We start from the raw sequence: 16,856 nt of genomic DNA, 5'->3' as shown, positions 1-16,856 counted from the left end.
CTCATAAAAACTGTTGAAGTTATCTTATTATTTATCTTTTTTTTGGTACCAGGGATGAAACTTGTGACCTTGCCCTTCTGAGGCAAGCAGCAGAACCACTGAGCTACATCCCCAGCCCCCCTTTTTTTTTTTTTTTTTTTTTTTGGTACTGGGGATCAAACTCAGGACCTTATGCTGAGGCAGGCAGCAAAACCACTAAGCTAAATCCCCGGCCCAGTTTTTTTTGTTCTTTTGGTACCAGGAATCGAACTCTGGTCCTTGTGCTTGCCAGGCAGGCGGTTCATCTTTTTTATTCTATTTTCTAAATATTTCATAGTGTACACAATGCGTTGGTGTCATAGAACATCCTATTGCCTCAGTCTCTTAGTGTTGGGATTACAGGCATGAGCCACCATCGCTTGCTTCTAAATATTTTATAAATACTAAATAAACATACAGCTGAAACAGTAAGGAAGATACTTTGAAAACCTTGGAGGTCGTGTTTCCCTGGCACATAGCATCCTAGCATCCTGCCACGGCTCTGTCCTGGCCCCTCTTCTCCAAGTTGCTGTAGAGCTCCGTCGCCTCCTCCCCAGCCTTCCCCGCAGCTCTTCCCAGCCCCTGAAGCACTCACAGCTCAGTGTACAAAAGGAGCTCGGGAACACAGACAGGAGGACCACAGTGACATCTTCGTCGCAGCTGTTCCAGAGCACAGAAGCCAGGTGTGCGTGAGGTTGGGGGAGGTGTTGCCAGGAGGGCTTTTCCTGTGATCTTGTCCTGCTCTGGAGTCAGAGCCCCGGCAGCCCAGGCTCTGCCCCCGAGCTGCAGCCCCACAGGTTTCACTGGGATGAAGAGTTCCAGGCACACAGAAAACCCAGGTCCCCAGCAGCCCAGGGCCTGAGGGCCCTGTCCCGTAGTGGGTTAGGACCCTGGACTCGCCTCTCAGGCTTTACACAGGTAACACCGGGGCGCAGTTAAAGGGCGACCTGCCTCGTGGAAGCTGGGGACATGTGTGCCAAGTGGGAGAAAGTACTGGCCATCACAAGGGAGAACATGCTGCTCATGTCAGACACAAGCACTGCAGGTGGAAGGTTTTGAAAAGCCCGGCAAAATACGCTTTTGTTCCTGTGTTCTGAATTTGGGTGTTTTGCCCAGCACCAGTGGAAACCTGTGATTCCTTTAAAATGTCAATTAGAGGCCAGGGATTTAGCTCAGTGGTGCCACTGCCTGCCTGTCAAGTGCAAAGTCCTGAGTTCGATCTCCAGTACCGCATATAAAAAAAGAAAAATGTCCATTAGGCAGCAGGAGTAAGACCGATAGTACCAGGCAGCGGGAGGGCAGCTTGGGTGGACGGGAGTGGCAGGGGTTGCACTAGGGCAGCTGGAAGCCTGGTGCTGGGAGGACAGGAGTTGGGTAGAGAGGGCCCCACCTGTTTCTCCTTACCTGTTCCCAACTATTATTCTTTTTACAAATTTCCTACCTACCAAAGTAAATTGAAACGTGCACTTCCCGGATTCCATGGGATTGGAGTGCTTGTGTGCTTCAGTGGTGGGGTCCTTGGCCACCACCACACCTTCAGTTTACAAGGTTCCCATGCAGATCCTGGGAAATAAGGACCCGGCCACCCTGTCAGCTACCTGAAGCTGGAACCAGACCCCTCATCGGGGATCACCTGGCCAGACCCACCCGAGAAGGATCGTCCAGCTGGCTTAGTGTGGCTGACAGCCCACTCACAAAAATTAATTGGCATCTCTTGCAGATCTCCTTAATCTCTCTGGGGGGGTGATGCCCCTAGACGTAGCCCCCACCCTCTTAACATCACCTCCCGAGCACCAAGTGTGCAACACACACTGAGGACACTTGACGTGCTCAGACCATGGCCAGGCCTGTTCTTGGTGTCAGTTTCTATCCTCACAGAAACTTGTTCATTTTGAGCAAGCTACGTGGTTTGCCAGCACAGAAGTGTGGCACTCTTAGACTTCTCATTTCTGTAGGGTCAATTGTAATTATCTTCTATTTCTTTTTGGTCTTTTTTTTTTTAATGTATCAGGAATTGAACTCAGAGCCTTGAGCTTGCCAGACAGATGTTGCCCTGCTGAATTCCATCCCAAGCCCAATACCCACTATTTCTTGTTTTTGTTCACAGTTGTTCATACTTTCTTGTTGTTGGCTGTTCATAGTGTTCCTGCCTCTTCTTTGTGGCACCGGGGAATGCAGCAGTTCAGGTATCTAATGTGCTTTAGCTGGGTACGATGGCACTTGTAATCCCTGCTCTTGGAGGCTGAAACAGGATGGCCACAAGTCAGGCCAGCCTGAGCTACATGGTGGGTTTAGGGGCCACACGATGGACCCTGACTCAAAACACAAAACAGACCTAATGTGCTTCTGTATCACAAATAGCTGCTATGGTTTGAATGTTCAGTCCTGCTAAAGTCCTGAGATTAATTTCCTGAGGTAACCATACTGGGAGGTGGGGCCTTTGGGTAGGGATTGTATCAAGCGGGCCCATCTTTTTTTTTTTTTTTTTTTTTTTTGTGGTGTCAGTGTTTGAACTCAGGACCTTGTGAAGCAGGTGAGGTGCCTCTGAGCTAAATCACTGGCCCATAAGGGTCCATCTTCATGGGGGGATTAGCGCTTTTTAAGGGGCTGGAGGGGCAAATTCAGCCTTTGCAGTGGACTGTAATGTGTCAAGTATGTTTAAATTCATTGTTTCATGATTTTTTTTTTTTTTTGGTACCAGGGATCGAACTCAGGCCCTTGCGCTTGCGAGGTGGGCAGTGGGATCATTGAGCCAAATCCCTGACCCTTCCCAGATCTTTAAAAAAATTTTGAGTCAGGGTCTTGCCAAGTTGCCATTTGCCCAGGCTGGGCTCACCCTTGCAACCTTCCTGTCTCTGCCTCCCAGAACGTTGGGTTATGGGCACGTGTCACCACACCCAATTTGTCCTACTCCTTTTTCAAGGTTTTCATATTGGGGGCTTAGCCCACTGAGCCTCAGGCCTTTGCAGTGAACTGCATCCCCAGCCCTTATTTTGAGACAGGATCTTGCTAAGTTGCTAAATTGCCCAGGCTAGTATTGAACTTGTGATCATCCTGCCTCAGCCTCTCAGTATAGGGATACAAGTGTGTACCACCACATTCATTGCCCCTACCTCTTGACAGAACAATTCTCTAATCTTTGAATTACCCTAACATAAACCCTCACCTTGTGAGTCCTGTTTCCTAATGAAATACTCGTGGGAGCTGGTAAGTGGTTTGGACCCTAGATGCGTGCCTGGCAGTGCCTTGTGGGGAATCCACAAGGTCTTCTCTGTTGTGTCCCCAAATGTCAGCAGTGAAGTGGCAGGCAGACGCCGTGCCTGTAGCCTAACATTCTTACCAGCCAACAGCCTGACGGTGTGCTCAGCACATGGTTGCTGAGCAAAGTACTTTTGCAAGAGCTAAGTAAGTACAGGCCACAGGGCAATTAGAGCCAGTGGAACATGGACTAGAGTTGCACGCTAACTCAGGAAAATCCTTCGAGGGCAATTTGTCTCCTGTCCTTTGCCCCAAGTTTGAAGACGTGTGGCTATAGACTATGGAGCTGAAGCTGGGGCTTTGGATTCCAAATAGCTGGTGGTCCTGGGATGCCACAGTTCTTGAACATCCTGGACTTTTTTTTTTGTAGTGTTAAGTATTGAACCCAAGGCCTTCATATTGAGCTACACCCCAGATTCTTTCAGTTGCTGAGTTCACAAGGATGGGCTCCAACCTAAGATGCTCCTGCCTTAGCCTCCCAGAGGACCAGGATGACAGGCACATACCCCCAGCTTGGACTGTTTCTGTGAGAGAAATAAACTTCTAGTTTAAAACCTTGGGCTTCTAGGGCTGGGGATTTAGCCCAGCAGCAGAGGACCTGTCTGGCAAGCGCTAGGTCCTGAGTTTGATCCCCAGTACCAAAAAAAAAAAACAAAAAAACCCCGGTTTGTTACAACCATATTTAAACCTGATAAAGTGAGACGTGGTAGGTGCTTAACACTGAAGAGTGAAGAAATATAACCATGGACCTGCCTTCAACCACACCCACATCCAAGTAACTCAGATTTGTTCCTAGTTTTAATCTTAGTATCAAAACTTGTACATTTAAACTAGGCATGGTGGTGCAGAGCTATAATTCCAGCATTTGGAGGTTGAGGCAGGAGGATCACTGTGAATTCAAGGCCAGCCTGAACCACATAGTGAGACTGTCTCAAAAACTGGGGAAAAAAATGTACACACAGAAGAGTGTATGCCTACCTAGTTTATGTATGAGATGTGAGCAAAATACAAGGCTAATGTTTAAAAAACTCACTACACAAGACACGCTGCCACTAATCTCCCTCAAAATACCCTGCAAGCTTGAACACAGCCCACTGTCGTCATTTCTGAAGTGGTCTGGAAGCCCTTCTCCTCCGTATCTTTGGTTCTCCTGTCATAGCTGCCTGATGTCCTGAACTGACTTAAAATGTTCACCTCTTATGTTCCTTTTGACTTAGCGGGCAGCGCCAGAAGTCACACAGTGCCAGATCTGGTGAATAGAGTGGATGAGGAAACACCGTAATGTTTTTGACAGAAATTGCCATAAATGTAAACTGCTTTGGAAAGTACATGTTTGAATCAAGGGGGACCACTCTGACATGGATTAATGGCAATGTCTCCTACTGTAATAACTTTAAAATTTAAACACCCATCATATTTATTTGCTGATCATCTCATCTCTGCCTGAAGGCCTTAAAGGTGTCAATCATCCCCAGAGCAAATTAGTGGCTTCCTCCCCATAACCTGATCTGCTTTGAAAACTCAGCCTAACCCATGATCCCACTTGCCTGAAACTCAGACCTACTTCCTTCAAGACCCAGATCCTTATGCTGTGCAAAGCCCTGACTAATTGCTCTTCCCTCTACTTCCTCTCTCCCTCCTTTTCTAGTTTACCTACACCCCCTTTAAAACAAAAAAATTTTTTTTTACAGCGATCCTCCTGCCTCAGCCTCCCGAGTGCTGGGATTACAGGTGTGCCACCACGCCCGGCTTAAAACAATTTTTTGATAGGGTCTCGATTATTCAAAGTTCCTAGGTTGTGCTTGAACTTGTGATCCTTCAGACTCAGCCTTCCAGAGAGCTGCAACTACAGACCTGCATCCCATGCCTGGCTCAACTCCCACTATGTTCTTGCCTTGCACTGTGCATTTTTATAGTACTTTGTTTTTTTGAGAAGGGCTTGCTATGTAGCCCAGCTTGGCCTTGAAATTCAAGGCAATCCTCCTGCCTCAGCGTCCTGAGTGCTGGGATCACAGGTATGCACCATGTCCAGCTTCGTAGCACTTCTGAAAAGTGTACAAAGGCACTGATTTAGCTGTCATCCTGTGTCTAGTATATAGCTGGCCTGTTGGAACTTTACTTTTTTTTTTTTTTTTTTTAAGACAGGGTCTCACTATGTAGTTGAGACTGATGTGGAACTATGTAGCCCAGGGTGGTCTTGAACTACCAGCGATCCTCCTGCCTCAGCCTCTTGAGTGCTGGGATTATAAGGTTGGGCCACCACGCCCAGCTGGAACTTTACATATTTTCGTTGAAAGACTGCTTCATTGGAACTACTCCAGTAAACACCAAAGGGATAAACAGTTAAAATACTTAAAATTATTGCACAGGAGCCAGGCTTTCCCTCTTTCTGTTAACGCTTTGGCCCTGAACACCACGAAGCCTGGGCCTGCTGGCTGTCGGATGTGCCGGTCTGCAGGCTGGAGGAGACTCAGGTGTTGCCATTGCCCATGACCACCATCTGAACTAAACGAGGAATGAGCCATCTGTGGAGCGTAGCCTCATCTGGACCTCCAGGGATGACTGGAATGCAGATGAAAGAAAATGCTAGTTTTTACCGTTTATTACTAATATAAAAAAAATGTTTAAAAAAACCCCAAAACAACAACAAAACACCTCATTCTCAGTTCTCCAGAGGCTCCCGTACCTCCCTCTGGCCCCCAAGACTCCTGACCCATCTGTTTTGGGCCAGCTTAGAACTGAACCCATTCCCTGCCGTTTTCACAGAAAACAACCACGCCAGGGGTGTGAGGAAGGAGGGTCCGAACAGGGTGACAACACTGTCCAGTGTCCACCCAGAGACAGGCCGGGTGGCCAGGCTGAGGCTTGTGTCAGACTGGGAATAACCAACACCAGGAAAAGAACGGGGACACGGAGGCAGCCTGCGAACTGCAGAGTCCTCCCGTGTTGGGAGGTGGGGACAGTCGAGGGCACTGGGATCCTCCCTCATTTTGGCAGAAAACCTTAGTCTAGTGTTGGGAAGTCACGAACACTGAGGCTACGAGGGGACACACAGCTTCACGAAGCACAGTGATCACAGACCAGAGTGGCGGGGACCATGCTACCGACAGAGAAACTAGTCCAGAGGTGGGGGAGCGGCCCTGTACCAGCCACCAAACTGGACTGGGTTAGACGCCCCGGGCGCGTCCCGAGCAGCTGGAAACACTGGTGTCACAGGAAGACGACTCCGGACAAGCAGCTCTTAGGAATGGAGGGCAACAGTGGACAGATGCACAAGAAACAGCACCAGGAGTTTCCTGTTCAGCAGTCACTTGGCAGAGCGGGGTCTAGGAGGCAGTCGAAGGGGGAGCGTGGGGGTCCCCAGGCGAGTCCCTGGAGGCCGAGTCAGGATGGCATGCACTGTGCACCAGTGACCAAACACAACTCGACCCCACACGGAGGGAGAGGGGCTGGACTTTCACCAACAAGGGTGCAGGGCGGAGGAGCCTCACAGTTCCATCACAGAGCCACAGGGAGGCCACGGGGGACACCTCCTGGCCTGGAAGGGAAGGCACAGTCTCACAGAGGAGGTCCATTGGCCCCCGGGTGGTAGAAGGCACAGAGGTCCTCGTATCGGCAGTGGCCCTTTTTGGAAAAGTGTCGACAGACAGGGCGGTTGGATTTGTCTGTGGATGAGTTAAAATCGGGCAGTTTAAAATCCGAGCAAGATGACAATGGAAATGAAAAGCAGAGATAAAGCAGATTTGCTACCCCGTCATCTCCAGTTTCTCTTTGGGGGGAAGGGTGGTGGTGCTAGGGACGGAACCCAGGGCCCTGAAGGCAGCTGAGGGGTCGCAGGGCACAGCCTAAGCATGATCCTATGCCAAGGCCTAGGATTCCATCCCTAGCTCGCGGTGGGGCGGCAGGGCTGCCCAAAAGGAAAGGAGTCCTGGGTACCCTGGGAGTTAGGCCACTGAGGGAGGGCGGCACGAAGGCTACAAAGCGTAAACGTGGACCTCACCTTGCACGGCCTGGGCGCCATCCGGAGGTGGGCAGGAGTTCTTGACGAGAGACCAGCTTCTGAGCCTTCTCGGGCTTCTGTGCTCTTTATGAAAGCTTTCCCGGAAGGGACCCCCGTGGCCTGGCCCCGGAAAGGGAGGTTCTGCATTGACCCCCCACCAACCACGACCATACGGACTAGACCTGGGGCCAAGGCCTCCCCGAAATGGGCCTCTTCCCCTGGGAGGAGGGGGGAGGCTCAGCAGTGGTGGGATCATTGGTCCCCTGGATCCTGGAGGACCTCTGTGAAGGGCTAGAGAGAGACACAGAAAGGTGATACAGGCAGCTTCATCCCGACATATAAGTCTTGATTTTTCCAGTACTGGGGTTGAACCCAGGCCTCTGCACTAGCTGCATCCTGGCCCTTATTATTTTTTGAGACAGGGTCTTGCTAAGCTGCCCAGGCTGGGCTCGCACTTGGGATCCTCCTGTCTCAATCTCTTAAGACTGTTGGGATTGCAGGTGTGCGCCACAGCTACTCTTTTTAATCACAGTGCAGCACATACAGATGTACAGTACCTATTTAAGTGTACAGCTCAATTATTACAAAATAAAAACAGCCAGGTGAAGAGTTAGAGCCTTATGAACGCTTCTGAGACTTACTCCTGTGCCCCCAACTCCCTGTTCCAAAGGTAACCAATATTCTGACTTCTAACATCACAGGTTTGTCTGTTTTGAACATTGTGTAAATGGAATCAGTCTGTCTGTCTGGCCCCCTTCACTCAACATCATCATCCCACGCCATGCACATGAACACCTGAGTTACCACTGATGAGGGACATGTGGATGGCTACCAGTTTGGGGCCACAAGAAATGCTGCCGCGAATGTTTTAATTCATGTTATACCTATGTATGTATTTCAGTATATATGAGTAAAGGAATTGCTGGGTCAGAGGGCATATTAGTTCAAACTTAAGTAACATCAGACCTTGTTTCAAAGTGGTTGTCAAGGCTGGGTGTGGTGGCGCACACCTGTAATCCCAGCTCTTGGGAGGCTGTGGCAGGACAATCACCAGGAGTTCAAGGCCAGACTGAACTACGCAGTGAAGCCCTGTCTGAAAAAAACCAAGTGGCTCACAAGCACAAGGTCCCAAGTTCAATCCCGGGTGCAAAAACAAACAAACCAAAAACTCAAACAAAACAAACCCAAAGTGGTTGGCAGTCTTTGTCATTCTGCCATTCTCTTGTGTAAGTTTTTTTTTTTTTTTTTTTTTTTGTATTGGGGATCAAACTCATGATCTTACGCCTGCGAGGCAGACATGGTGCCACTGAGCTAAATCTCTGGCCCCCTGATAAATTTTTTATTATAAGAAAAAAATAGAACATAAAAAATTTATCATCTTGACTTTTTTAAGACAAGGTCTCACTATGTAGTTTAGGCTGGCACTGAAACTTGTGATGGTCCTGCCTCAGTCTCCAGCACTGGGGTCATAGGTGTACGCCACTATGACTGGCCAATCTTAACTCTTAAATTTACAGTTCAGGAGTTTTAAGTATATCATGTTGTGAAACAGATCCTTAGAACTTGCAAAACTGAAACTGTATCCACTGAACAACTCCCCTTCCTCCACACCCTTTCACCCAGCCTCTGGGGCCCGGTTCCTTTGCTTTTGAGTTTTACACTAGATGCTTTGAATAAATCACTCTTACTTTTTATCTCATTTAGCATACTGTTCTCAAGGTTCATCCACGTTTGAATACGTGACAGCATTTTCTTCCTTCATTAGGCTGAACATTTATTTCACTGAACGTGCACATTTTGTTTATTTATTCTATCAATGGATATTTGGTGGCACTCACTTTTGGGTATTTGAGGACAGTGCTCCTAAAAACATGAGCACACAAATCTCTCCAGCTGCCATGGTGGCTGGCACACCTGCAATCCCAGCACTCTGAAAGACAGACTGGAGCACTGCAAGTTTGAGCCCAGCTGAGGCAACTTAGTAAGACCTTGTCTCAAAATTAAAAACAATAAAAAAATGAAAAAATATAAAGGCCCGAGAATATAGCTCAGTGTGAAGGCCCTGGGTTCTCTCCTCAGGACCTCACCCCCGCCCAAAGCTCTTCCAGATCATGCTTTCAATTCTCTGAATATATACCTAGAAGTGAGACAGCTGAATGAAAAGGTGGTTCGAATTTTAATTCTTCTTTTTGGTTGAGATAGGGTCTTGCTTTTGTAGCCCAGTCGGGCCTCATACTTGCCTCAATCCTCCTGCCTGCCTCAGCCTCAGCCTCCTTAGTGATTATCTCATGTAATAATCCTATCCAAAGGGAACAGCAGTTTCAATTTTTTTTTTGTTTTTGGTATTGGGGATCGAACTTGGGCCCTTGCGCTTGCGAGGCAGGCAGCAGAACCACTGAGCTAAATCATCAGCCCAGGAGTTTCAATTTTAAAGTAGTGTTTTTATCTTGCATTTATTTGATGATTAATATTGAGTACTTGTTCACCTGTTTTCGGTCCATTTTGATACTTTTTATAAATTGTCCTGGTCTTTTGTCAGTTTTTTCAATGGATGGTCTGGAGAACTTGTTCACGTATTTTAGATTATAGATATTAGTTGTATTTGTTACTTTTTCTCCCTCAGTACTAGGGATTGAACCCAAGTTTACACCACCACGTTTAATCCTCAGCCCATCTCAGGACCCTGTGCTTGCAAGGCAGGCGGCCGAACCACTGAGCTAAATCCCCGGCCCCGTTAATCTTTTCTTTATAGCATACGTATATTTCTTCAGCAAGTTTTAGATTACTAAGACCATGAAACTACATTTACCTCCTAGAAAAACTGTTCTTTTACACTTAGATCTACAGTCCAGTTAAAGTGACATTTCCATCTTGTGTGACTAGGTCAGATTTCATTTTTACATGAATGTTTAATCCAGCAGCTTAGTGGAAAGACCACTTTTTCAGTTCTGTTTTCATATAAACGAAATGTCTGTACATCTGTGGGCTTCTGACTCTCAACTCTTTAAGCTGTTTTGATGTATGAGTTTATTATTGTGTGAAAACCCAGACTGTCACAGTCAGTGTAGCTTTCCTACAAGTGTTGATATTCACATATGCTTTCCTACTTTAACAATATCTTCGCAGTTTCTCATCTAGGTCCTCTTCATAAAAACAAAGAATGTTTATTTCTACAAAAACATCACAAGGATTCTGACTAGGAATGCACTAGATGTACCGATGGATTTGGGAAGAAGCAACAGTTTTACACCTTTCAAACCCATGACTGTACAACTTCTCTCCATCCATTTAGGTAGAGAATCCCCAATCTTTTCCTTGCTTCTTTGCTCCCTCCTCCAGGACCTAAAACAAGGATCTGGGCCCCTTCCCTTCTCACCTGACTTGGGATCACCAGGCTTTCCATTGGCCATGGGGGGAGAGCCCAGAAGGCTGGGTGGTCCTAAGAACAGACATGAAACATGGCGGTGAGAATGAAAGTACTGATGATCACCCTTTTAGTTGTATTTATTCCATTACTTATGCATAATACAACCAGTACAGAAAGCCAGTTGTAGTCTCAGCAGTAATACAAATTCTCACCCCATCTACCTGCCCTTTCCTCTGCAAAGCTGTTTGAAGCTTAGCAAAAAGTAGAGACGCGGTAATGCAGGAAAGGTACTGACAGCAAGAAGGGCACCGACAACTTTCCCTTACACTACCCATAACACCCCAGGTGATGCCAGAAACAATCCAATCTCTCACCTTAACTGCTGGCCAATCAGACACTTCTTTCCTCCTCTCCTTTGCTTGGGGGAGTAGTTTAGAGAAGTCTGCACTTCCACCTTCCCAGTGACAGAGTGGTCACAAATTGTCATCTCAACCATCGCAATCTGTAATAGCTCTACTGCCCCCTTCCCTGCAATTGTGCGGCTGCGCATACGAGCTCTTTATCTTCTCCTCGTCTAGAAAGGTTTGGGGCCGGACCGAGGTTGAGGGTTCAAGTAAGAGAACTCATTCGAGGGTCCATCCCGAGCAGCCCCCCGTCCCGGCCCCAGGGCCTTCCTCCTTCCGCTGGCCCCTGCCCCACACCTCATCAGCCCCCAGCCCTCGCCGGGCCGGCTGTCAAGCCTGCGCACACCCTTCCCGGCCCCTCACCGATGGGACTCTCGTCCTCCTCGTCTCCAGTCTCTTCCCGATCGGGCAGGGGGGGCTGCTGCTGCTGCGGCGGCGGCGGCTGCTGCTGCTGTCGCCACCTTCTATTACTTCTCCCATACCCACCCCAACCCTCGTGAGGCTGCTGTGTGCTCACAGATGTCCCCACCTGCCTTCTGTCTGATTGGAAATTGAGCAAAATTCAGCCTCCTGAAGTTTCTCTTCTCAAGCTCATTCATTCTGAAACACACTACTCTTCTGTTTTAGCAGAGCTGGGATATTTCATCCTATGGGTTGAAAAAGAAATGAAGTAGTTACAAGGAGTAGATAGTCATTGGTTCTTCTCAAATTTCTTCCAAGAGTTTGGTATCCAGGACTTGAACGCTATTAATCCACATGAAGAATTCATATAAAAGGCCCATCTCAGGGCTCCTTGTCTCCAGCCCTTGGCATCGAGGTTGCCCTAGCCAGACCTTCTCCAGATACCTTAGCACATCTGTCTTTTGCTGCCATCCACTCATGAATGCAGCACTCTTACCAAGTTCACGCTGCATTTTAAAGACCAAGCAGCACACAAGCTGGCCAATATCTGAGCATTCCCAAGTGCAGTGGAAACAGAAGGGCATTGGCAGCAGAGGCTGGGGTTCAAATCCAGATGTATCATGTTTATGAATGTGGACAAATCATTAATATTCCAAGGCCCTTCTTTTTATCTGTAAACTCTTTATCAGAGTTGTTATGAATATTAGAATAAACAGGAAGTGTTTCTCCAAGAGCCTTGACAGATATGTCCCTCTTCCACCACCCATTAATGACCATGAGGTTCCCCTCATTTACCCTCCCCCTTCTGTAGGGAGACAGCCATGGGCCAGCAGTGGGACTGGTGGACACCATATACACAACAGAGCTCAGTGCTTACTATCTCAGCTTGGGAAAGTGTCCGAGCCTTAAGGTTTTAAGAGTTCTAGTAGCATTTGAATATTGTTAACCTGAAAACTGTTTCAAAAGAAATATTTGAGGAAATCAGCATAGTATTTGGAGCCTAGCAGGCATTAATATTTATATAAGTATTTAATAAATAACAAAAAATGAAATAACAAATGAATGCATAATAAAAGCAAAAGCAGATCTACTCTAGTTAAACAGATGAGCAGATCTCAACATACACTGTGCTGGGCCTTCCCTCATCCCAGGAAGTAACTCGTGAAACATGACTATTGGAACCTTGCAGTACAGACCGTGGTCTAATGTCAGCCTTGGTGCAGATACTTCCTCTGCAGCATTTTTATGAGATGATTGATTAATTTGATGGTCATTAAAGCCAATCTTAACAAGAAAGAAATGATCCATTCTGGACAGTATGGAATTTCAAGGAGTTCTTTCTTAATATTGAGACAAATGTATACTTTTAAGTTTCTATCCAGTGATTATGGTTCATCTCATCTATTGGTTCATTCATTCATTCATTCTTTCATTCAGAGCACATGTTCAGCATTGATTGTGTGTCCTGCCTGAAGCTTTACCCTCGCTTTGGCTACATGGATCTCTGTCGTCTTCTTTCATTATCTTCCCCAATGGAATTTTTCTGGGTAGCTCTTGCGGGCCCGGGGGGGGGGGCGTCGGCCTGTCTTCCGAAGGGCTGCAGGGAGTCTGGCTGATGAGGGCAGGCTGGAATGACTCGCAGAGAAAGCTTTGGGAGGTCGCCTGTGTGGCACAGGCTTCCGCCCGATGCGTGGTCCCTGTCTGTCGTAGGTACCGGCTGCATTTTGAACGGGACAGTCGGGAGGAGGTGGAGAGGAGGAAGAAGGCGGCCCGGGAGCAAGTGCTGCAGCCTGTCAGTGCGGAGGTGCTGGAGCTGGACATCCGGGAGGTCTATCAGCCCGGGTCAGGTGCGCCTGGGAGAGGAGTCCAGGGCGAGAGGAGACCCAGGAGGAGGGATCTGGGGTGCACACTTGGACCGTGACACCGGCACCTCCTCTGACTCCTCAGTCCTGGACTTTCCTCGACGCCCGCCTTGGAGTTATGAGATGTCCAAAGAGCAGCTGATGAGCCAGGAGGAGCGGAGCTTCCAGGAGTATCTTGGGAAAATACACGGGGCTTACACTTCGGAGAAGCTCAGCCACTTCGAGCACAATCTGGAGGTGATGGAGTTGGGACGGGCGGGCTCTTGGGATCCACGTGCAGCTGGGCCTGAGTCGGGCTGAAGAGTGACCCGGGCTCAGGGTCTCTCCCGCTGGTCTTGTGTCTCTGCAGACGTGGAGGCAGCTGTGGCGTGTGTTGGAGATGTCGGATGTGGTCCTGCTTGTTACTGACATCCGACATCCTGTGAGTGGAAGGTTCTTGGGGGTCAGGGGCAGGAGTGGGAAGATGGAGAGTTGCCCTTCTCTCTTTCTGCTCTGCTTCCTTTACCCTGTGTTGATGTCTTTTACTTACTTGTCGTTGTCCTCGTGTCCTGTCCTCTGGTCAGTTGGCTCTCCTTGCAGTCTTTGATGAAAACCTGCAAGTCCCATCTCCCAGCCTCCCAGAACTAGGCCATAGACAGTCCCGGCCTGTGGGACTTCCTGGATTTGCTGAGGGCAGCTGGGGCTTGTCCCTGCTCAGCCCGGCCATGCCCTTTCCTGCCCCTCATCTCTGGCCCGGCCCTGTGCGGCTGCCCACTCCACTGAGTGCCAGGGTCGTGTGAAGGCTGGGCTGCCGCTGGGCTGCCTTGTGAATCCTGCAGTGGGAGGAAGGCAAGTCTGGGGACATCCAAGTTGGCGGTCGCCAGTGAGTGTACGCAGATGTGCACGTGTACCCACGCAGGTGCATTCACACACGCTCGTGTTCAGGTCACACGTGTGCACTTGCTCACGCGCTCCTATGCACACTTGGGAACAGTAGTATTTTTATCCAGTCTCCACTTCCCTCCTGAGCCCCCCTGGCATCCCTGCACCAGTGTCATCGTTTCCTGACCCTTGGTTCGTTTTGTTTCTCGTCTGCACCTGTGGGAAGCCCTCCAGGATGCGTGCAGGCCTTGCTCAGCCTTGCTTTACCTTCCTTGCTGGTGGGGCTGCTTTTCTTTGCTCAGTCCAGAGTCTGCCACTGTGTCTGAGCTGCGCCTGAGGAGTGCGGAGGTGGAGGCAGCGCTCTGCCGATGTCTCCTTGCTCCATGTTTCCCAACCCCTTGCCAGGTTGTGAACTTCCCACCAGCGCTTTACGAGTACGTGACGGGGGAGCTTGGGCTGGCGCTGGTGCTGGTCCTGAACAAGGTGGACCTGGCCCCGCCCGCGCTCGTCGTCGCCTGGAAGCATTATTTCCACCAACACTTCCCCCAGCTCCACGTCGTCCTGTTCACCTCTTTTCCTCGGGATCCCTGTGCCTCACATGAGCCTGGTAGTGGTGAGGACGAGGAGGGTCGGGTGGGCGAGGGGCCGGTGGGGACAGGGAGATGGGTCCCTGTGGGCCCTGTGCGGGGAGCGTCGGACACTGCTGGGTGCCGACCCTCTGCGCCCTCTGATCCCAGTCTTGAAGAGGAGTCGGAGGCGGGGCAGAGGATGGACTCGGGCCCTGGGGCCGGAGCAGCTGCTGAGAGCCTGTGAGGCCATCACTGCAGGGAAAGGTGGGTGGTGGAGGTTCTGGGAGCCGCTTTGCTTGGCTTTCCCAAGGGCAGTGTCAGGAGCGGCCGGCCGGTGAGACAGAGTCCCGGACAGACTCCACGGTGGTGGGGTGGAGCCGGGACAGCCTGGCCACAGCTGTGCAGGTTGATACTGCGGTCACCTGCAGAGGCGGGGCCCCCTTCTCTTTCCTCTGAGCAGTGGACCTGAGCAGCTGGCGGGAGAAGATTGCCCGGGACGTGGCTGGGGCCACCTGGGGCAGTGGCTCCGGGGACGAGGAGGACGAGGAGGACGGGCTGGCCGTCCTGGTGGAGCAGCAGACGGACTCCGCCCTGGAGCCAACCGGCCCATCCCGGGAGCGCTACAAGGATGGGGTGGTGACCATCGGCTGCGTGGGTAAGGACACGGCGGGCAGTGGAGGGGGAGACAGTGCATGGGAGAGGAGTGCCGTCCGCGCTCTGCTGCGTGTGACCCTGAGCCAGCCCTGCCGTCACCATGGCTAGCTGCGCTGGTGTCTTAAGTTCCGGACGGCGTGGCGTTCCCAGTCCAGAAAGTGGTTGTGAGCTGTGGGGGAGCAGCATGGAGACGGCAGTGATGGCTCTGAGGCTAAGTGGCAGCATTTGTGTGGCCCTTACCGTGCGCCAGGCAGTTCTCTGCTGTCCTAAGAGATTGCAAACCTCAACGTCTCAGTTTCGGTTTAGTCTTGGGCGCAGGGATCATTAAATCAGAGCAGGGTTGAAGCAAGCTTAACTTCCTGAGTCGTTTGTTTTGTTCGGAGACAGGTCTTTGCTCTCTAATTCAAGCTGGTCTTGAACTCACTATACCCAGGCTGACCTTGAGGTCCTGGCAGTCCTCCTGCCTTAGCTTCCCAATGGCTGGGATTACAGGCATGTGCCACCATTCCTGGGTGGTTTTGAATTCACAGTGTAGTCCTGACTGAACTCAGCCTTGAACTAATCCTCCTGCCTCAGCCTCCCAAGTTCCGGGATTGCAGACACGTACGACTTTAGCCAGCTAAGACTGAATTCCTGCAGAAAACAGGATGCACAGTGAGGTTCCAGGGCCCCTTTTCAGTTTGGTGTGCGAGGTGAGAAAGATCCTCAGCAGAGATGTGCTCTCAGGTGCTGTGGAACTGAAGAGGGCCCTGCCCTGAGGAAACCTGGGCATTGCCCAGGGGAGCTGGCTCCTTGCAGTGGCCCTGTTTTCTTTCATTGGCCCCTGTGTGTGAAACCTGCTTGGCTGCTGAGTGCCTGATCCTCTCTGCTGCCTCAGCTTGGCCTTTCCCTGGCTCACGGTCGGCCCTGGCGCTCCATCAGAGAGGCCTCCACCCTGGCTTCATTGCCAGGTCTGAGGAGGTCACTGTGCCTGGGCGGCTGGCTGGGTTTCCCTCTGCACTTGTTCTCCGTGCAGTCAGCAGGTTTCCTGAGTGCCAGCCAGGTGCCAGGCGCTGGGAAGAGACCGTGGGCTCTGTGCAGTGTGAGCAGACCCTGTTCCTGTGGGTAAATAGGTCTGAGGTCTGAGTCGCGTCACGACGCGTGGGCCATGCAGACTCGGGGGGCCTGGGCCCAGGGAGACCTCCAGGGCTGAGAGTATGGTGCAGGGAGGGCATGAGCAGAGCCCAGGAAGGCCCAGGGGCCACAGTGTGCAGCTCTGTGACCACGGCGGGCATCTGGGATTTTACTCTGGGTCTCGCGGAGGCCAGTGGTGAGTTTTGGTGTCCCCTTTTCGGAGGTTTGTTCTGCTTCCTGGGTACGGGGCCAGTGGTGGGAGGTGGATGAGTAAGGAAGCAGTCGGGGGCTACTTGGAGTGGGGGTCGGGGTATGTTTGGGAGGCGGAGGGGACGGACGGGGTTGCTG

The 16,856-nt window shown here is 50.4% G+C and overlaps 2 protein-coding genes across 3 annotated transcripts in view; one reads left to right on the top strand and one right to left on the bottom strand.

Moving 5' to 3' along the window:
• Positions 1-5,845: 5,845 nt before the first annotated feature.
• Positions 5,846-11,490, bottom strand: Prr3 (proline rich 3). 2 transcript variants are annotated; one of them, XM_010643423.3, is made up of 5 exons: positions 11,411-11,490; positions 11,018-11,217; positions 10,653-10,715; positions 7,277-7,567; positions 5,846-6,941 (listed from the first exon to the last, which is right to left on the bottom strand). In XM_010643423.3, exons 3-5 carry the CDS (start codon positions 10,684-10,686, stop codon positions 6,835-6,837), a joined length of 432 nt encoding a protein of 143 aa, XP_010641725.1. In that variant the 5' UTR covers positions 10,687-10,715; positions 11,018-11,217; positions 11,411-11,490; the 3' UTR covers positions 5,846-6,834. The 2 variants fall into 2 exon arrangements, with proteins under 2 accessions (XP_010641725.1, XP_010641726.1); XM_010643424.3 differs by having other exon boundaries at positions 11,018-11,097.
• Gnl1 (G protein nucleolar 1 (putative)) overlaps positions 10,735-16,856 on the top strand; it is a 25,087-nt gene continuing 18,965 nt past the window's right edge. Inside the window, exons 1-8 of the mRNA XM_010643465.1 lie at positions 10,735-10,740; positions 11,441-11,543; positions 13,045-13,296; positions 13,397-13,548; positions 13,661-13,732; positions 14,578-14,785; positions 14,910-15,005; positions 15,202-15,377. Of these exons, the coding sequence (XP_010641767.1) occupies positions 10,735-10,740; positions 11,441-11,543; positions 13,045-13,296; positions 13,397-13,548; positions 13,661-13,732; positions 14,578-14,785; positions 14,910-15,005; positions 15,202-15,377 (1,065 nt within the window). The remainder of the gene's footprint in view (positions 10,741-11,440; positions 11,544-13,044; positions 13,297-13,396; positions 13,549-13,660; positions 13,733-14,577; positions 14,786-14,909; positions 15,006-15,201; positions 15,378-16,856) is intronic.

This window comes from Fukomys damarensis, unplaced genomic scaffold (assembly GCF_012274545.1).
Source record: "Fukomys damarensis isolate Sample0158 unplaced genomic scaffold, DMR_v1.0_HiC HiC_scaffold_20, whole genome shotgun sequence".
Lineage (NCBI taxonomy): Eukaryota > Metazoa > Chordata > Mammalia > Rodentia > Bathyergidae > Fukomys > Fukomys damarensis.
The sequence above is the reverse complement of the archived record's forward strand: the minus strand, read 5'-3'. Positions and strand labels throughout refer to the sequence as shown.

Coding starts and splice junctions, on each gene's coding strand:
- Prr3 (XM_010643423.3), bottom strand. CDS start 10,686: ATGGCCAATGGAAAGCCTGGTGATCCCAAGTCAG. Junction 7,568..10,652: donor GCCTGGTGATCCCAAGTCAG/GTGAGAAGGGAA, acceptor GTCTCTCTCTAG/CCCTTCACAGAGGTCCTCCA. Junction 6,942..7,276: donor TGGCGCCCAGGCCGTGCAAG/GTGAGGTCCACG, acceptor ACTCATCCACAG/ACAAATCCAACCGCCCTGTC.